The sequence below is a fragment of the Ochlerotatus camptorhynchus genome, unplaced genomic scaffold (genome assembly GCF_037179485.1).
Source record: "Ochlerotatus camptorhynchus isolate MF236.1 unplaced genomic scaffold, CSIRO-AGI_Acam_v1.1 ptg000074l, whole genome shotgun sequence".
Classification (NCBI taxonomy): Eukaryota; Metazoa; Arthropoda; class Insecta; order Diptera; family Culicidae; genus Ochlerotatus; species Ochlerotatus camptorhynchus.
This window is the reverse complement of record NW_027040564.1, coordinates 661,822-683,662: the sequence shown is the minus strand read 5'-3', so window position 1 is coordinate 683,662 and position 21,841 is coordinate 661,822. Positions and strand designations below refer to the sequence as shown.

Sequence of the window (21,841 nt, the reverse complement as noted above, 5' to 3'; positions counted from 1 at the left end):
TTTTTTTTTCGACCTACAGAAGACGTAGGAGATGACATGCGGAGTGCTTTGTCAACCACAGCTGCAAAGATTAAAGCGCTAACTGAAAGTGTAAAGGTGTTTCTCATTGACTTATACTTTTAATTTACAAAAAATATTACTTTTCAGTTTTTCATTTAGCTCATCATAAACGTCAAGTTCATTAAAATTCATTGAAATTCAGTATTTTTACGACAGTGTATTTAAATATGTATTATAACGTGTATTAGTATAAATTGCCTTGTATTGAACTATCTATCTATGGAAGGGAACGGTGATGAGCAGTTTTTGGAAAAGGGGGCATGGAACAAAATAGGTTGAAAACCACTGCTGTAAGGCACTGCATTTAGTCCAGAGTTCTTGGGTTCCTTTTTGAATAGGTCCTATGTCCATTTGCCGATCAAAAATCGATTAACTTGATTGGTGTTCTACCGTGAACTCAGCGGTGGATGCAATATAGATGAAGTGTTGAGTACTTGGCACTGATGAAGTCTGCAAGTAGTAGACGAAATACGCGTATCTGTCAAAAGATAAGCAATTATAACGGAATTTAAAGGAAATAAACCAACACACTCAAAGCTCTTCATAAAGGGATTCCGTTAAGAGGTTCGACCAATTTAAAGGATTGTTTAATATTGATCCGTTCAATCAAATATCATTATCGCGAAAACATCGACAAGCGGACATAGGACATATTCAAAAACTAATCGAGAGTTGTTGTGACCTCTAAAGTTGACTCGTAAGGGCTATAGACTATCATACCTCTGGCATTGTTTGTTGGAGCTGACCAATAGGTCCTGGAGTTGATCTAATTAATTTCAGAACCCACTAAGCATAAACTCCCCTCCCTCAGAGCGGAGTTATTAGTGAGGTTTACTAAACATGTTTCTAGACTTAGACTATAACATCTCTGGAATTTACTCAGTAAACAATTATGCAAAATTTCATCCAAATCGAAGAAGGGCGCATCAGACCGATTCGTCATTTGGCGTTGAACTCCTTTATATAGACTTGGAGAATGAGATTGCATCCACGTTTCATTGCAGCAATCGGAAATGACTAAAAATATATTTACCCTATAAGGCCTCTGAGGTTAATTCAAAGCATTCAGGAGTTAACTTTTAAAGACAATGTTCTGCCAAGTTCTACAAACCTTCGGAACAATCAATTTCTGTGAATTTCCATATGTGTAGGCTAGTGACTTTCGAAAGCAAGTTCTTAACCAAGGTTAGATAGAAGTTCTGAGCTGTTTAGAATTCAAGTATTGGTACTTTTGAGGACTATTTTAGGATCATCTGAGAGTAAAATTTGGGATTTTCCGAGACTGGGAGTAGGTCGTTGCTCCACTCGTCATTTCGCCGTAGGACACTTTATTAAATTTCAAGCTGAACTATGCCAAGAGAAGCTACAAAGCAATTCCGTACGAATTCGCAAATCGGTTTATTTTTTTATGTTTTTATTTGGTTGAAATTTTTTAAAACCGTTCCTTATGACTGACTATGCCATTTTGCATATTCATTTATAGCCTTATTTTTGAAAAGAGCCTATAGAAAAATATTAGGCTTATCTTCAGAAATTTTTTACTCGAAAACTGTTTGTCCGATCGGTTTGGTGCTTCGCGCAATATTGCAGGTAATAGATGAGACTCTTTGAAAAAAAAAAATATACACCCTAAAAAAATTCACCCAACTTTTTTTTTTAAATTTCAAATAAAGTCTTAAACAATTTTTCTCAAAAAAGGATTTTTCGTATTTTTTATTTGTTGATATGTTTTAGGGGACAAAAAATGCCATCTTTTGCACTATAGGACAAGTTGTTTTCGTGATAAACAAACATATATACAAACAAACAATTCGTATATAATGCAAAGAAATGGCTTTTACATACAAAAGTGGAGGCCTTATAAGTGCATATTTTAATTTAATTTTAAACGAGTTGATTTAACATCATATACGTTTTAATCTGTAATAAAAAAATCATTTTGAAAAGTCTTACGATGTAATCCGATTTAATTTGTGATAAAGTACGACGGAAAAATGAATCATCGCATGTAAGTCGGAAATTAACGATACTATCTGTACATTGTTAAACGACTTCTGGTTGTCTGGGCAATTACTGTTTAGACTTTATGTAATGAAAGTACACCAAACTTACAATAAAAAAGCACCTGAGTAAAATTTTGCTAAGTCGCACCGTTTTCGAGATGTAGCGGTTTGAAAGTAGATATTTTTTAAATGTTGGTAGTTTTTGGCCATTTTTAAATATATTTCGCGGTTCTTCGGTCGGAACTGGAAAACCGCGAAATACATTTTTAAAAATCAGAACTTTTTTGTCCATCATTTCTCCATCTTGACCTATAGTGCAATAGATGGAATTTGTTGTCCTCTAAAACATATCAACAAATAAAAAAATACAAAAAATCCTCTTTTGAGAAATTTTTTTTTAAGATTTTATTTGAAATTTAGAAAAAAGTTGAGTAATTTTTTTAGAGTGCATATTTTTTTTCAAAAAGTCTCATCCATTATCTGCAATATTGCCGAAGACACTAAACTGATCCGGCAAACAGTTTTCGAGTAAAATTTTTCTGAAGATAAGCTTGATATTTTTCTATAATCCCTTTTCAAAAATAAGGCTGAATTCAAATTGGCGATACGAAGATGCAAAATGGCAAAGGAACGTTTCTGCCAATTTTCAACCAAATAAAAAAATAAACCGATTTGCGAATTCGTAGGGAATTGCTCTACAGTTTTATTCTGAATACAACCGAGAATGAAGGCCTTTCACTAGCAGCCCAAGCAACACACATGTTCTAAAAAAGTTTATATAACCTTTGTACGACTGGTTTTGGTAGTATAGCAGTTTACTCAAGATAATTTTATGAATTTGTGTTACTTGGGGATACATGAAAGATGGATGTGGTTCTAAAGGACATAATCCAAAGCACGTTGGTAAACTGCTGGAAGAAAATTCTTCCGTCAAATTTCGCGAAGTCACAAGACAATGAAGACGACAACGAGGATGTGCAGATTATGTCCGAAATTCAACAAATTGGCGGAAAGTTTAGTGCACCAGGGATGGCACACAGTGAAATCAACGAAATCATAAGAGATGCACCGGCAACAGCAGATGAAATTGTTAGCGAACTGAACCAATCTACAGTGAATAAAAAATGATATTTTTATTCGACTACCTGGTGCGGTAGAAATCAAGTTCAAAATAAATCAACTCTCCGAGTTCGAAAGCTTCTGCACATTGGACAACAATGTCGAACAGAGTGCAAAAATGCAAGATTCTCTAAAGGAAGTCGAAACCCTTCTCACGGAGTGGAAGAACGAGAATGGCTAGATAAATGAGATAGATGCATAAAACATGACAGCGCTGGTTGGTTCTTCATCATCGAAAGAGGAATTAAAATGTGGAATAAATCTACAGTTTACGAAAAAAAATAATGATAAGGGAAAAAAATGCGGTGCAAGATTTTGAGCTCCAAAATACCCTTAAACCACAGACGAGCAGACATAACACACGCAAGTTGTTCATCGAACAAGCATTCACAACGGTCACTTTAAAAGTATCTTAGTTTGCAGTACCGCCACCTGTGGTGCGCATGGTTAATTTTCTTGCGATTGACGTTTACATAATACAGCCATCTGTTCAGCGTACTGCCCATCACACTGTACTCAACAGATGGTGGTAATATTTTAGCGACGATGTTTTACAGTGAGATATATTCAATAAGGGCCTGTTCATAAACTACGTAGACTTTTTTTTGGGATTCTTGACCCCCCTTCCCCCTGCGTAGACAATTGTCCATACAAAAAAAATTAAAATTTGTATGGGCCGTGGATAATTGTAACCCCCCCCCCCCCATATAAACTGTCTACGTAGTTTATGGACAGCCCCTAAGTTATGTCTTTTTTTTCTGTGCTAACATTAATTAGACAAAATACATGTTCCTGGCGGATTATCGCCAAACACCTTACCCCGAGAATGGTCCACGTTAACTGTGCTGAACTGATACGAGGCTGTCTATTAGACTGATCCAAAATTTGAAATTTTCGCTCCACAGTGTTCAAACGGTTCCAATTTAATTCCTGATTAGCCTTCCAAAATTTGAAGTCATTTAGTAAGAAACTGACTTGGCACAAACCATTTGAAGTTTATATGGGAAAAGCAAATTTTGTATTCATATCTATCTAATAATTAATCCTATTACTCTGCTGTTAAAATTTCACAGCTACAACTTTGTTGAAGACTATTTTTCGATAAAATGTAAGGATCAAAAGTTATTAATGATTCAAGTCACTATTGTCTTACAACTATGCTCTTTCAATAGTTCAGCTCAGCAGGCAAAATTGGTGTTTCTGGCGCGTAGAATAGAGCTAAAACATCATGGCTACTATGTCACACTGCAGAATACATTGTTGCCCACAAAACAGGTGCTTGATCATGCCATAAGATTATCAATCTCTTGAACAATTAATAACTTTTAAAAAACAATATTCCGCAAAGTTGTAGCTGAGAAAATTTTCCATAAGAATAGATATAGAAATTTTTAACGGTGCAATATGGAAGATGGATAGAAGACTACGAAGAAAAAGTTTGGTTTTCCCATAGTAATTCCCATATAAACTTCAAATGGTTTGTACCATTTCTTACCAAATAAGTTCAAACCTTGGGAGGCTAATCTAGACCCGATTTGGAACCGCTTGAGCACTGTGGAGTGAAAATGTCAAATTTTGCATCAGTCTACTGTCCATAGCCACTAAATGTCCCTTCTAAAGCCATTGCCACCATTTTGGATCATAAAATGTTGGCAGACATCGATTTTGGGTCTAACCAACAAGCAATTCAGAGTCACAATAAGCATATATATTGAATAAATGCTGTATTACAGTGTACAATGCTGAATAAAACGAGTTGTCGTATTATGTGCTGAAAAAAGCTCATTGAGATCGACAGATGCACATTTATTTCACTGTTTGCTCTGATCTGATTAATTTTCTCATTAAAAGCTGTATATACGTTGATTGTCAACAGTAAAATTTTGCTCCCATTTTTACTGTGTTAACCGTTAGGTCAACCAAAATGAGATCAACTGGAGTATTCAAAATAAGTTACATCATAACAGCAAATTTTGATTTCAATTTGATCTTCAGCTTTGCTCGGGTAACCTTCTACAACCCGGAAATACACATTCCTAATTCTTTTTCTTCTTTCTCATTTTTTCTCCCATTGCAGCAAGATTGTCCAAACGGCAAACTAACGCCGGCAAAGTTTGTAGATATGTACAAAATGTTCTTCCCGTCTGGAAATGCCGAAGAATTCTGCGACCACGTGTTCCGGACGTTCGACATGGACAAAAACGGCTATATTGATTTTAAGGTAAGTCCAACTCTAAGAAAGTACTTCCACCTTCCACACAAATCAAAATTACCGAAAATCCTCGAGTGTGGGGGTGGTGCTGGGGTGACGTTTACGACGAGTTCATTGGATTATTGTTCGAAGCGGTTAGATTTCCACTTTTCTTCGGTTCGAATGAAACGAATTAGCTACCTTCCAACAGCTTCCTCTGCAGGAATTAGGTTGTTGGATGGTGCAGGTGTTGCTTCTTCTTCGCTTCGGTATAGGATGTGGAATTGCAAAAGTTTTACCGGCAATGGATTTTGCAAAGTTTTGATGGAATTTGCTCGGCACAGGAGAATAATTGCGAAATAATTGATTCCATCCTCGAGGGCAATTTGGCTCCAATCCTCGAAGAGTATTAACTTTTTAAAATGATTATAACCTATTACAGTTAGCGAGTTGGCCATCGGTGGTGGATCGTTTATCTTCATTGCTTTGGAAATGCTGTGCCCGAGGTGTGATTAAGCTAGTCAGTCTTCATTTTAAGATTCTTGAGTTGGAACTAAGACTTCCTATATGCTACAGCAAGCGCGTCCGATATCGGTATCTAATAAAATATCTTTCCTTCATCATAAACTTTAAACGAAAACCTAAACTAATTCCCAACCACACACGACTCTGTTCTTTTCAAACTTAGCTGAATCTCCGACAAGCAAACAATCTTCCAGCCCGGGGTGTCGTCCAATCACAGTGACGACCAAATAACAAAACATCTTCATCCAAGCGTGTAGCACAATTCCATGATCCTGTGTTTTCAAAACCTACTCTGCTTACTCCAACCTCGGCGACAGTTTTCAGACTAGAAGCTGGTGAATTTAGCAGAAAACATGGACAAAGGCAACATTCCCATCGGGGTTGGTCTATGAAAGCAAACACCCAGAACGTGGGTCATGTTTGTGGGTGGAAATTCCATCCATTCCAGTGGAAACGAGAGGACCCAAAAATCTTATAAGATATTCTTTGAAGGTACTACCATTCACATCCATCCAACAAAGGACGGCTCAACCGTATGACACGGTTCTTCCTCTTGGTGGTTTCGGATCGAATCATTCTATCGTTTCCGTCGTCGGTCGTTTGAAAACCAGTCCGATAAACGAAATGAATGTGAAAAACGATTTTTCCACCGTCTTCCGGTTTCGTTTTCTCAAAACTCATGCCCCGAGCGGCCAAGCGAGATCATCGTCAAGACGGCGATGATGGTGTCCCGAAGAATGCAGAAAATATTATCACCTTTTGCACAATGGACATTTGGTGACTCTTGGTTGCAGGTCAGCAGCACGTGGCATAAGGATGGGCATATCTCTTCCTTTCGGTTTTTGCTGTGACTGTGCAAATTATCTGGAACGTGTTCGGCGGAGGATGACATTTTCATGGGTCATTCTCTGCTGCTCACTTCTTGGCAATCGATGTGAAATGTAAATAATGGATGCTTTTTTTTCATTTCCTGTCACTCGGAATTACTGAAGAAGGGTTTAAATTATGATTTATAAAGTAGCCCGGGTATTGCAGATACCGCATCTTATTGGAATCCTACGCTAAAAAGATGTACAAAGTAGTATTTACGCACCGGTAATAACCAGAGTTAATATATTTGCAGTGAGTAAATTTGAGTAACCCATACTCAAAAATAAACAAAGCAGTTTAATCTTGTTCCTCAAATGATGTTCAAACAAGCGCAGTGTGACAGATTTAGTTTTCATTCATTAAATCGATCGATGGCTAAAGTGTAATTTCTTTGAGGTTTTTGGTGATGTGGTGATGTTAGTGTTTCCATTTCACAGCCATTTCTAGCTACCCGGGAATCTGAAAATAGCAGAAGACGCTTCCCGGGAATTACCGGGAATCGGGAAATATTTTTATCCAGTTATCCAATTTTCGGTAGTTATTTATTAAAATTAGAACTCCACCAGGATTTCCCCCGGAAGATTTTTCCGACATTTTCTGGAAGTTTCTTTCAACTTCCCTTTGAAGATTTCGATCAGCTTCTTATGACTTTCTGGGAGGTCGTTCGACTTTTCATGGCAGGCTTGCCCCAGAAGAATCTTCCATCTGTTTCAACAGTACATATCTTCAGATGCTGCAAGTGGAAATTATTTTCCATTTTAACCGGACTTCCCACGGAAAACTTTTTTGAATTATTCTGAAAGTTTCGTCCGGCTGCCTAAATGTGCATTACTTTACTTTTGCTTGTCCGACGTCCATCAGGATTGCACCTGCATCACAATGTTAGGTCAACTAACTCGATCCGTGGCTGCTTATCTCCAATTTCTTGATCGTTCCACACTTCCTAGATCTTGATCCACTTGGTCTAATAAACTTGCTCGCTGTGCTCCTCTGCATCTTGTACCGGCCGGATTCGAGGCAAACACCATTTTTGCGGGATTTTTGTCCGGCATTCTTACAACGTGTCCCGTCCAGCTTTTGCGACTTTCTGGATACTGGGTTTGCCATAGAGTTGCGCCAGCTCGTGATTCATTCTTCTCCTCTATACACCGTTTTCACATACCCCGCCAATGATGGTCCTAAGTACTCGTCGTTCGAAAACACCCAGTGCTTGCAGGTACTCCTCGAGCATCGTTCACGTCTCGTGTCTGTAGAGAACTACGGGGATGAAGTTTACCCGACCTCAGGGTCTTGTGGAGTCCGTAGTAAGCACGACTTCCTGCAATTATGCGTCTACGAATTTCTCTGCTGCAGTCACCAATGATCCGAGGTACACAAATTCATCCACCACGTCGAACTCATCTCCGTCGATTGTCACGCTTCTGCCTATGCGAGCCCTATTGCGCTCGGTTCCCCCAGCTAACAGATACCTTGTCTTCGACGTATTCACCTTTAATCCAACCTTCTCTGCTTCACGCTGCAGCCTGGTGTATTGCTCCACCACGGCCCGAGACGTTCTTCCGACAATGTACACGTCGGCAGCAAAGCAGATGAACTGGCTGGACTTATTGAAGATCGTGTCTCGCATGTTAAAGCTCACACGTCTCATAACACCTTCTAGCGCTATCTTGAACAGGAGGCATGAAAGATCATCGCCTTGTCGAAGTTCTTTGCGAGTTTCAAAAGGGTCCGATAACGCACCCGATATCTTCACGCAACACTGTACACCATCCATCGTAACCCTGATCAGTCTGGTCAGCTTCCTGGGAAAACCGTTCTCGTTCATAATCTTCCAAAGCTCTTCACGGTCAATAGTATCATAAGCAAACCTCCAGCAGCGCTACAATGTCGAACTTGAGGACCCTCAATAAATTGGAAAGAATGCGGGTACTTCCCAAGAAATTGAGGGAATTGTTAGTCCGTTTTCGTCTATGCCGATGGTCCCGGTCCATGTTTACACGTGTTCTTTAGTTTTTTTTTACGGCTGGCTTGTAGGGCCTGCACCAACCCCCATTGTCTCACCGGAGGTCCATCGTGCACAGCACTGTTTATAGTCCTACGCTGGCACTAGGACGTTCATCAGTCGCTCCTTACATGGAGAACAGACGCCGTTTTGAGCCGCACTTTCATGGTGAACAAACGCTCGAAGACTAGACTCTCCGGAGAGAGAAGTCCCCCCTTCCCTGTCAGCATACGACCAAGGTCCCACCGGGGTTGGTTACCCGATCTTTCCTATGGTTGCTTGTACCCCAGCCGGAACCGCGGGGAAGTAGAGATAGGAGTAACTGGACAAGAGGCTAAGTGACCACGCCTACAGAGGTGTTGGGGTTTATTTTATACCTGCAGATACGTGAAGTATCGATAGTACGCATTGTCCAGTCGTTTATCAGCCTAAATTTACATATGTCTTCTGACATGAGTATCTTGTCTTAGAAGCGTCTACCGGTTTCGTTCGGAAGATTCTTCGCAAGGAAGATCTCCTGACTTCGCACTAAAGATTCGTCCAACTTTCTCCGAACATTTTCTATCAATTTTTCCCAAAAGTTTTTCCCAACATTCTCCGGAAGTTTCTTCAGCTTCCCTTATGGTGATGTTTTTCTACTTCGCCGGAACATTCAACTGACATCCCCCGGAAGACACTTCCGACTTCACCTCGAAGTTTCTTCATACCTCCCTAGAAGTCCTTTTGGCTTCCCCTGGAAGCATCTTCCAATTTAGATGAGAAGTATTTTCAGAGTTCCCCTGCAAATTGCTTTCCACTTCATGCGGCAGTTTTTTCCCGCATCTCCTAGTCTCGTGGGAATCGGGAAATTTTAATTCTGGTAAATTTCCCGGGTAGAACACTAGGTGGTGTGATTTCAAGACCAAGGACGTCGGAATTTGACCAATTGTTTTCAGAAAATTATTTTTAACTCAAGAAAATTAATTCACAATTCCACTAAATCAGTCAAAGAGGTTTCTCATCTTGTTGCACCACATGCCTGAAATGAGGAAAATCATCATTTATAATAATTATTAATAATTGCGGTAGACGGAGTTTCAACCGGAATCAGACTTCTCTGGTGGAGGTGGGGTTTAATATGTCCACACGGTCAGGCAATCCAACGATCGGACAAATGGAGATAAGTTAGATGTCGAAAAAGCTGGCGTACTATCGATGATAGGAAAGCAAACACCGGTGAAGATTCTACCTCCGAACATGGTCTGAGTGATCATCGAAGGCGAATTCATCGATGTCAGTTACGATGACGAACGAATCATGGAACTCAAGGTCGGTTGGCTGATCAACGAAGTGGTGAAGTGTTATGGAATCAAACATGGTACACGACCACTGATAAAACTACTACGGCCCGATTGTGGCCTTTGTATGGACATCGATCCCCTTACGACCTTCCATGCGGTTCGGATTTCATAATCAATTCGTACCTCATAGAGCTCGAAAAGCTGTGTTTAGATCAGTTCTACGAGGATTATTGTAAACATCGGTATGTTGAAATGCTTACCGAACTGCTCCAATCGCTGGGTACAATGGAAAACTCCGGTCACTTTACACTTCGCCGGCACTTCTTCTCAGCCAAGCCCATAAATATTCTATTTCAAGCGCTGGGTTACCACGCCAGTATCCAGCCAGGCAATACTAGCGTTCTGGCTTGCCTGTCTTGAAGACCCACTGTAATCGCCTAACAAAAACCATTCAAGCCAGGATGATGGACATCAGAAATCAGAACTTTGCTAATAGGATCCGCTCTCTCCCAGATTGTGCAAAACCCTTTTGGAAACTAACCAAAATCCTTAAAAATAAGCCAAAACCCATTCCACCAATGACCCCACTGGATAGTCCCGGCGACCCAGTGGTTCATCTGATAACTCCTGAAGAGAAGGCTGCCTCGATAGGTCAACACTTCGTCAACTCCCATAATCTCGGACAAAACATCGTCAGCCCTCACGAAGCTGAGGTTGCTGAAAACGCCACCAACCTCCATCAGATTTCTAATATTTTTCCCGAGGAATCCAAGATTACGGCTCACGAACTGTTTGCCTATATCAAATCATCTAAAAAACATGAAGGCCCCAGACCCCATCCTGAATCTGGAACTCAAACACTTGAGTTCCACATTCTGCAACCATCTGGCACTGATTTTTAATCTGTGCCTCCGACTTGGCAACTTCCCCTCGTGTCCTCTCCTTCAAGTTATCGACCAATCAGCCTTCTCTCAGGGTTATCAAAACTGCCGAAGAAAACAACTTGTTACTCGAAGAACAGTTTGGTTTTTGGAAAAGTTGTTCGACCGTCCACCAGCTGACTCGAGTAACAAACATTCTCAGACGGAACAAGTCTGTTTCGAAAACATCTGCCATGGCGTTGTTGGACATTGCAAAAGCGTTCGACAATGTCTGGCATTGGCCTGGTGTTCAAGTTGCAGCAGTACGGTCTTCCAATCATCCTAGTGAAGATAATAAATAACTATCTATCGGAAAGGACGTTACGAGTCTCTCTGAATGGCATCCCATCGGATGCTTTCAACATCGGTGCCGGGGTTCCACAAGGAAGCATCCTTGGCCCCATTCTATTCAACCTGTTCACCTCCGATATGCCGGCTCTCCCTGATGGTGGATTGTTGTCTCTGTTCGCACATGACACATCCATCGTCTACAAGGGTAGGGTCATAGGAGCTCTGACTGCCAAACTTCAGAGGGGCCTGGACGTCCTGTCTGAATATTTCAACAGCTGGAAGATCCGCGGTAAAGACCCAAGTTATCATCATTCTACACTCTAAATCTCCCAGACTTGTTCCGTTGGAGAATAATAAGATCTGCCTTCATGGCACAGTGGTGGAAAGGTCGAAAGAGGTAGTTTGCCTCGGTTTAACACTAGACAGCAAGCTGATTTTCAGGGAGCACGTTGATAAAATGAAATCAAGTGTAACATCCTGATAAGATCACTGTATCCACTCATCAACAGGAGGTCTACCCTGTCCCTGAAAAATAAGCTTGCTGTCTACAAACAAATCATCCTTCCCGTAATAGAATACGGGACGCCAATCTGCCATCACCTTAAAATCCAAAGGATCCAGAACAAGATCCTTAGGATGATCCTAAACAGTCCTCCCCGAGAATTAGAAATTCAGCGATTCACCTCCTGGCTGGAATTCAGACATTAGAAGAACGGAGAGTTTTTATCCTCGAAAGGTTCAGAGACACCTGTCTGAGATCAACTCATCAGAGCATACGTGATCTAGGTTAAGTTATACTCGTAGTTAGGTAGGTTATCACTTTTTCAATTCAAACATGGGGTGAAACCCCCCAAGGGTACTCTGTAGACTAGTAGAAAAACGTGAATACGCAAGCATGAGAAAATTCATTCACTCGCGCGAGCACCAGAGAATCAAAATAGGCATCCTCGCCTACAAACAGATTGCCGAACGAGTGTAAATTCTTCCTACCAAGTGACTCTGCAGCTCGACTCAGAACTGACAGCAGTAGAAGGAAAGAAGGATAAACTGAAAGGCAGCCGAACAATTTTCTCTAGTGAGGGAGAACCAGATTGAATGCGTAAAATACGAATGCTAACGATTTAAATAGCCGAGTCAGATAGTTTTTGGCTCACCGATTTAAATCAGTTGAATTGGCCACAGCAGTTTTAAGTTATTAGCGTGACGCTTATGTTTATGTGTTACAGTATAACAGTTTTCTCGATATTAATAGCGATTTAAATGTGTCAATGTATGCTTAAAGCTAGAAAATAAAATGTGATTCTTTCTGCAAAATTCTCATTCAGCTCACTCAGCAGAATGCAATCGTAAAAGGCTCAGCATGGAAAAAATAATAAGAGAGGAATCATCCACACTACTACACTCAGAATCATTCATGTTACGCTCAGCTGTCTGTTTTGCTCAATTCTGCATTCATCGAAGAAAATAGAAGCAATGCGAATACGAACGAAATCAGTGCGGCTCGCACAAGCTGCTGTTCGTTTCTGATGTTGTATGCGTGTGAGTGAGTTGAGAATGCAAAATGGAACGATTTTTCCCATGCTTGTGAATACGTAAACTTCCTTCTTCAGGGTCTCGCTCTCCCCACTAGCCAACTCACTAATCACATTCCGAATTGGCATTATGACCCTTCATGGTCATCTTTTCAATCAGCTTCCGGAACGATGCCACCCCTCGATCAAACTGTTCTGAAACACCGAAGCCTTCCGCATTAGATCCTTGAACAGTTCGATCGTCTTGAGTGGAGGTTCTTCGATCTCGAAGTCATCCGGTAGCGACTCCAGCACCATCCGGAAGAATTCCAGTATCACCCCCAAATTATAGTTGTACTTGGCAAACATTGATTAACATTTAGGCACATGCACAGTGTTGCCAGTAACTTTAAATATTATGAAAATTTCAAACCATGGGTGCCAATGAAAGTGCTCAGGTGTGCCCATATGTATTTTTGGCACACTGTCCGGAGTGACCAACCCTTTCGGATAATCCATATTTAGCACAAAAGGAACATTGTTAAATGCGGTCTTATATTTAGCTGTTGGTCCCAGGTCAAAATAGGTTAGTTCTAGTTGATTCTATTCTGAAACTTATATGAAGTTTGTCAATGAGCGATCATCGAAGGGATGCAGGAACCACCACATCTATTTTTTTTATACTGGAATTGTCCAGAACCGCCTTTTGGATTGACTGGATTGTTTGGAATACCCCCTGGACTGTCATTAATACCCCTCAATATTGAGTGAAATCCTCCTTGGGTTTGTCCGGAATCTTCGCTGGTATAGTTCATATTCCTTTTAGAAGTCCCGAAGTCCGAAGTTCCCTTTGATATTGTTGGGAAGCCGCACTGGGATTGTCTGAAATCCTCTCTAGGCTTGTTCGAAATCTCTACTGAGACTGCCATAAATTCCCTTTGTGATTGACTGAGCATTTGGATTCAGCAGATAACGAAGTTATTCCACGATTTCTTGAAGATTGGCAGCATGTATGACATTTTCCATGCGACTGGCAACTGCTGGCTTCGAAGAGAGTGGTTGAATATCGCTTGAAGTAGTGTAATCAAGGTGTTGCTGCATTTTTTTTAAATATGCACGAGCTCAGCTTCTTCAATGCACCCTCCACCATCGGGCTAACGTCAAATATGTCCATATCAAAAACATCCATCGACAGCAGCTTCGACATCCAATGGAGACGGGGTTGATGTCTGGAACACGCTTGCAAAGCGTGTTGTAAACAGGAAGCTGATTGATTATCCAAACGCATGGTAGAAGGAAGACCGCTTTCGTTTTGTTTAGAATTTACAAAATTCCATAACTGCTTCTGATTTCTGCGTGAATTGTCCTGAATACGTCTTACGTACCGGCCGTACGAGTAACGGTTATAGCTACGATAGCTGCGACTAGCTAGGGTTGAATGCCAGCTTTGTGATCCCATTTTTCGCGTTGAGAAGCGTTTCAGCATCTTCGGTTGAACACGTCGCAGGTACAGTAAACGAGAGTTAGACCAAACACGTTTCTTCCAAGGTCTTGTCAACGGAACACAGTGTGTGAAGTAATCACGTAGTATTCCATTGAAGCAGCTAACAGCATCATCTGCGTTGCTACATTGACAAACAGTTGAGCAATCAACTTGCGAAAGCATAGAGTTGAGTGCGTCGTAATCAACTTTACTAAACTCACGATCATGTTCGTCAATGTCTTCAAGGAATGGAGTTATCATCGAAGAATATACACCGTAAAAACGAGTGCTGGATGATGAGGGTCAGTATCGACAGCTGAATCCGCTGCATTCGGTGATGAAATTGTGATTGCGTATCACATTCCGCTGTATCAGTCCCCCAAATGCAATACTGTCCAGAAGTGTGCGGCAAGCTTGAAAAAAACTCCATTCTAGAGAGTCGGCAAATACATAAACGTTGTTTTCTGATTTCCAGACGATTCGAGACTGGTTCAAGGCTCCGAATTGGATGAACCCATCATTGATATGCATCATGTGATTGATTGTTACAAGTTCTCCGGTAGCGGTAGAGCAGAACTACCATGGGGCGGACTAAGACTCAACCACTAAGGCCAATTGCACCAACAAATCTTCAAAGGTACACACATCATCATTTTATAGCTGATGTTTTGTGCCCCCCATTGGTCCCTTACATTGTGTACATTTATGCTCTCATAGTGCCTGCCACCTATGCGGCCTACTGCCTGTTCTTTCCAACTAGTCCAATCTGTCTAGCTTAACCCTATTACTCACGGTACCGTGGACGTGACTTATCGGACTGCCGACTTCTTCACGAGCTCTCACCTCCTCGCTCGCCGAAGCCCAAAATTGCGACCAATGCAAGCTGTTCGCAGCGCGTCAGGTGGTTTCCTCCAAGCTCTCGAGTGTTGACTGCGCTTCGCGGAACGCTGTTCCACACGCGTGGAGGCCGTTGGCGCAGCCGTGTGTCGTTCGTGTCCGCCCAAAGCCGCTCACTCATTGATCGGTGCTGGTGCTTGCAGAGGGAAGTTGATGAAGCAAAAAACTTGAACGAGAAACCAAAAAAAAACGACCCTAAAGGGTAACATTCATTACCATCCGTCAACCAAAAAGGGTACAATGTAACAACCCCGTCGTGGGGTCATTTCCTCCTGATTACGGTCCTGGTTGACTGGACTTGCTTCCAGCTTGCTATAGGTTGGCGCCAACGAATCCTTCCCACGCTTCCGATCGGTATCGCCTGACCTAACGGCGTTTATCGTGCCGGTTGTGCTTAACGGGTTGCCGGTTGCTCTCCTATCCACAATGCAATGGCCAAACTGTTTCCAAACACTCGTTTGCTCTCGACCAAATGGTTCCGATCGGTACCGCCTGCCCTGATGTCGTTTGTCGTGCCAGTTCTGATTAACGAGTTGCCAGTTCCACTCGTGTCCGCCACTGCAACAGCAAGGCAACTTCTCGCCGCACGTTTGTTGTTGGTCAACGTTGTTGGTTGACGTCAGCGTTCTGCCTCGTGCCAGCAGATACTCGGGACCCAGCGTCCGACCGGTGCTGCCCGCCCTGATGGTGTTTTTAGCCGATGGTTACCTTACCGGTGACTAATGGGTTGCCGGCTTGCCTCGTGTTTGCCTCGCAATGGACAAACGACTTCTTCGTGCAGTGTTGGCTCTCCCACGGACGTCTAGCGAAGCAGTCGACCAACGAGTTTCCGCTTATTGCGAAGGCAATCTCTTTCGTGGCACAAACTCCACCGGTACACCGGGACTCGAGAGGTTCTTTCACTGTCCACCACTGCGTTACGGGGAAATTTAACACCTCCTTTCACACCTTTAACTATGGTCGGTGACGCCGACCCAACTTTCCGAAAACTACAATGGCGAATGAAACCGGAATCGTGCGAGCTGCTGTTGGAACTTTTCCTACCGGGCGGTATCGCTGTGTGCGTGCCTTTTGCACGTCGTTGTTCGCCGGGCTGCTTTGCATCGTCGCTTGCGAAGAGGCCTTTTCCTTCGTTGAGCGGTACTTCTGTATGACAGTTTCGATGCGCGTTTTGAATTGTCGGTTGGCGGAGCGAGGGTTGCTGCATTTATTTGCTTAAATGCTAATGATGACACACTCCGGTTAGGTTTCGGTAACAAAATACATGTAAAACTAACTACATCGTAACATGATTTCGGAAACAACGTCTACGTGAGATTGGATGCATTCGCAATCAGTGGAACAGATATTCTGTACTACCGTTGCTTCAAATTTTCTTGAAACAGCTATCAAAACACCTCCACCGCGCGTTCTGGAAGTGTTCAAAGCAGAACGGTTGGTTCGAAAAACGGTGAATCTGTCTCCGAATAATTGACAAGATTCAATTTGATCGTCGAGCCATGTTTTCGTGAATACGAACACATCGTAACTGTTATCCGAAATTGCGAGAAAGACGTATTTCTAATAGAAACGTAATTGAGACTTTGATGGATCACACGGAGTGTCAATCGAGTCGGGTGTACTTTCTCTGTTGATTGATGAGTTTAAATCACTCCGGTCGGTTGTACAGGTTCGGACGTAGGCAGCATCACTTCGAATAGAGGAAACGGAAACGGGAACGAATCAGGCGCCGGATTGCTTAGATTGAACTCATACTTGCGTGAGGTAGAAGCTTAGAAGACCCCATCACCATCCTCAACAACAGGGTCAGAACGACTATGACGACAGGAACCAGCAAGTTCTACTGAGTTGAGAAGATCAGGGGCTTCTATGATGCGACCGGCAGTGCCTTCTGGTTCAGCATGTTCATTGGTATGATGACCGATATTCATTGCGACCCTGTTATACTGCGAACAGCAGCACTACAATACGGAAACAAATCAGGAGCCAAATTGATCCGATTGTATTCTAAAGCTGTCTTTCCCCAAGGTGATAACACTTAAATATTCCTCTTTTCTTTATTCGAGAGCTTTGTTTATTAATTCATTAGTGTAGTTTACCAATACTGTTCTTAAGCTGCTACTGCTTCCAAATAAGTCTATTTTTCAATTTTCTGGCCTGTGCGAAAACATTACTGTGTAATTATTGTTTGTACAGGAGTCTAAAGTGGTGCAAAATGCCCAATACAAAGGGCCATAAAACACCTGATAGTTAGAATTATAACTCGCATTTCTCCCGTATTGACTGTTGTAAGATAAGACAAACCAACGAACTTTCCTGGTATTGCTGAAATCATGCAGAAGACAGTCGTCCCATTCCAGCAAGTATTCACACAGGAAGATACTTAAAGTCTTTGTTCCTTCAAGCCATAAACTCCGAGCGACCGTAGATGAAGCGAATTTTTTCCAATTTAATTTGCATCTCGATTAATCAGCCTCGAAACAAATAACAATAAATGCCTTCACTTTCCAGCTGCATTTTCCCTTGCCCCATTGGATGAGCCTCTTTTCCACAGCTAATCACCACTTTGCATCCAGTTGATCCGTACCATCCTCTCGCTATCTCGTCTCTTAAAAGTGTGCTCATTCAAAATAATCGCACCAAAGCCACTAGTCAGGCCCCATTCAGGCAGAACCGAACCGAATTCAGGTGATCTGACGGGGTGGAAAATTGAACTCGTTCTTCGCAGCACCGCTCCACTCGGAGTATCACCGACGGAGCTGAAGCGTCAAGTTTGATTTGATTTTCACTTGACGCAAATTGTTTAGACAGCCGTTCTGTGCATCCGGGAGGTGTTTTTTTTTCTTCAGTCACTCCCTTCAGCACCAACCCGACCCCGGAAAACTCCGCACTCAATTCGATGATCAAACACAAAGTTTTATTCAATTCGGAGTGAAAAAGCAGCACACCAATCCTGCTAGAAGTGTGATTTAACCTGGTTGAAGATACTTTTCCTCCGGAATTGGAAAAGTTACAGCGAAACCGAACAACTCGATTAGGTTAAACGAAAAACCGCTTCATCAGTCAAACCTACCGCTGACTGCGTGGGTGGGGCTTACCAGCACAAAGATATGCCGGTGTGGTTAGCGTAAAAGTTAACTGAATTGTCATAAATTTTTCCAACCAAAAGTCACATTTGTTCAGCGAGGATGTGGAAAACCTGAAGTACACACATGGTAAACAAAAAAGTGAAGTCGGAACCGGGGTTTTGTCTATCACTGGAGTGGTACATTCGCAAAGGTAAATTGATTACCTCTTATACATGAGGGAATACACATACACACGCATTCAATACAAAGTGTGGTGGTACCGTTATCCGGGGGAAAATTGATCACCGGGGTTTTTGCTGTCACGTAGAAAATTTTCGGTGAGAAATCTTGATAGCATTTCATCATAAGTAGAGTGATACAATTAGATTTCACTGCAATTTCAATTTCATTCATCTGACGTTCGATAGCATCCAAACAAACGGTCAAATGGTTTCAACGATTGTTGGCAGTAGCTTGAAAGTGTTTTTTTTTTCCATTAAATGTATCAAATTTTGAGAAATCAATGACTTTCTGGGAAATTTTACATTGATTTTTATAGAATGTGCCTACATTTAGGCGCATCTATGCATTTTATGAAATCTTTTTTGTAATATATATGGAAAATGAACTTCACACAAGGATTTAAGCATCTGATTCGGGTTCAGGGAACCCAATTTTAATAAACGTTTTGGTTTTTTTAAATTTACTCGAAAGTAAATTGAGTGGTTGATCAATTTCACCCCGTATCGATATTTCAAATTTAATATTCTAAAAAATGTTCTAAAAATAAACAAAACACTCAATATAAAAAGCAATCACGCAGAACGATAGAGACCTCATAGCAACTGTTTTGAATACCATTAGTTTTTCAATTTTTTTTTATTTTTATATTTACATTGCCCCCGTATTACGGTACTTTCAGTGTTCATTCGAAGAGGGAAATTCATATTTATACATCAGGTTGACGGTTATTCCTCGCATTTATTAATTTTACTGAGCCAACCAATCCTTTCCTTGGAAGAAATCTTGCTCGGAATTTCGTTAGGCATTTTCATTTTGGTATCAGCTGGAAGGTGATTGTGGCATTTCATCAGAAAATGTAAGTACAGCTGCCGGTTACAGGTTCAACTCAGTCTAATTTGTTTTCGTGCGGTGGAGAGCGGGAAAAGGATGGTCTAACTGTTTTTTTTTATGTAGGACTACGTCTTTGTGGACTATGCTAAGAGTGCAAATCAAACAATTGCGTGACGAAATAGTGTTAGGTTTTAAACGCTAATAACTTGGCTATTCATTGGAGGATTATAATTCATTTCAAACTATTTGATTCAGATTTGATGTAAGATTTATTTTGTATAAAGATTAAAGTAATTAACCATTAGTAAACAGTTGAAAGTTGTTCAATCTTTCTGGCCGCAATCAACCAATCAGGTACTTGCTGGCTATGACTATCGAGGGAACAGAGAGAGATGAGACGATTAGAAGGTTATACAAGAGCTTGGAGGTAAACAGGCCTGATAGGACTAGCAACTTAAATAATGATTATATAAATTTCAAATGAACTAAAGTTGAAAAGACACGTCTGCGTCACTTGAGAGTTCAAGCATGTAAACCACACAAATACAAGAAGTAAACATCATTTAATGTCAAGTTTTGTTTCGTCTGTGAATGTGGCGGTTATCACCAACGCACCAGATATACCGATTTATCGGTATTTGAACCGATTTTCAAACTTGATACCGATACGCAGATGAGGTTTTTTAGAATACCGATTATTAAGCTTAAATACCGAATACGATGCCTCCAAAAAGCGTGTAACGGCAAGTTTGCAATGGTATAACATAGCCATTTCTTAATGAATTGTGGTATTTTTAGAATTCAAAAATAGAAATTTAGAAAATATTATAAATAGGGTCGTCTATTTTTTTTTTAAGCGAAAAGAGTCGTTACATAAACTTTTTAAAGGTGTATTTATGGGTTTTGCAAGTGGCTTAAGGGCTATAGTTTAGATTAATGAGCACAAAAGTTCATAATTAGCCAGAATGCAGTCATGGTTCCTACATATGGATCCAGGAGACAACTGAACGTTCCTCCATAAGATTCGAAACATCTGTAAAAGTGGTTCATCCACGAAACTGATCCTAGAGCTCCAATTTTTTTTTCGCAAATACGTGGAACGTGATATAAGAAATAATTTAGGATCGTGGCATAAACATAGACCGAATGCCTATGGAACCGTCATTCGGAAGATTCGGAGCATCCGTACAAGTAGTAAATCTATGAAACTTCTTTCTTTTTTTATATTATTATAGTCACTTTTACGCTCTTGGGTCATTCGTGACTTGTCCGGGGATGAGATTAGAAGTTGTGACTTTGGCGTGAGAGGTATGGATGCTAAGCACTACGCCGGGGTCGCCCCCATCTATGAAACTGATCTTAGAGCTCCGCGGTTTTTTCGAAAACACTTGGAACTCTGATATAAGATAGAATTTAGGATAATGACATAAACATGAAGCCGGATGACCAAGGGATCGTCCTCTAGAAGATCCGGAACATCCATATAAGCGGTCAATCCATGAAACTGATCCTAGAACTCCGTGGTTTTTTTTTCAAAAACATTTGGATCTGTGATATAAGAATGAATTTAGGGTCGTGACAGAAACATGGACCCGGATGGCTGTGAGACCATCCTTCGAGGGATCCGGAACATCCATAACTATGCTAATTCCATGAAAATGATACTCGCCCGTGTTTTTTCAATCGTCTTCTGAAATGTTTATGTTCTTTCCAACACATACGTAAGGGCTAGATCTCCACACCATCAGGTTGCAAGAAAACAACTGTATTGCTAATATCTTTCGGATCTGCCGTCCAATGGCCAACCAAGTCCATGTTTATGTCACGACCCCAAATTCATTCATATATCTTAGTTCGAAATGTTTTCGAAAAAAAAACTGCGGAGCTCTAGAACAGGCTTGGAAAATCATTTGCATTCATTTACATTCATTTGCCTCTAACTTTTTTCATCAACAGCATTCCGCATAATGATGTATGGAGCTTTTGTAGATTTTGTTATTAGCTACAACTTTTGATCATATCTTAAATCTGTATCTCTTATGCATCATGAACTAGAGCGGGAAGAACTTGTTACTGTTCTTCAGTGAATGTAAAATACATTCACTGAAAAACAGTAGTGGCTTCTGTTCGCTCTGGTTCGTCATGCATAAGAAAAACGGATTTGACTTTTTAACAAAAATTGTAGCTTATAACAAAACCTACAAAAGATCTATACATCATTTTGCGGAATGCTGTTGAAGAAAAAAGTTAGAGACAAATGAATGTAAATGAATGCACGAAATGAATACAAATGATTTTCCATGCCTGCTCTAGAATCAGTATCATGGCTGGATCACTTTTACGGATCTTCCGGAGAACGGTCCCATGGACATTCAGGTCTATGTTTTTGGATGTTCCAAATCTTCCAGACGACGGTCCCATGGCCATTCAGGTTCATGATTATGTCATGACCCCAAATACTTTCGAAAAAAAACCGTGGAGCTCTAGGATCAGTTTTGTGGATTGACCATTTTTAAGGATGTTCCAGTTCTTCCAAAGGTCCGATGG

General features: G+C 41.1%; 2 protein-coding genes across 12 annotated transcripts in view; both read left to right on the top strand.

The window, feature by feature from the left end:
- Positions 1-21,841, top strand: part of Nca (neurocalcin homolog) — a 501,567-nt gene that overhangs the window by 310,403 nt on the left and 169,323 nt on the right. The window lies entirely within an intron of this gene.
- LOC135697568 (neuronal calcium sensor 2) overlaps positions 1-21,841 on the top strand; it is a 419,634-nt gene that overhangs the window by 302,276 nt on the left and 95,517 nt on the right. For all 10 annotated transcript variants that reach the window (XM_065217340.1, XM_065217344.1, XM_065217342.1 and 7 more), the window contains one exon: positions 5,260-5,403. In XM_065217340.1, the coding sequence (XP_065073412.1) occupies positions 5,260-5,403 (144 nt within the window). The remainder of the gene's footprint in view (positions 1-5,259; positions 5,404-21,841) is intronic.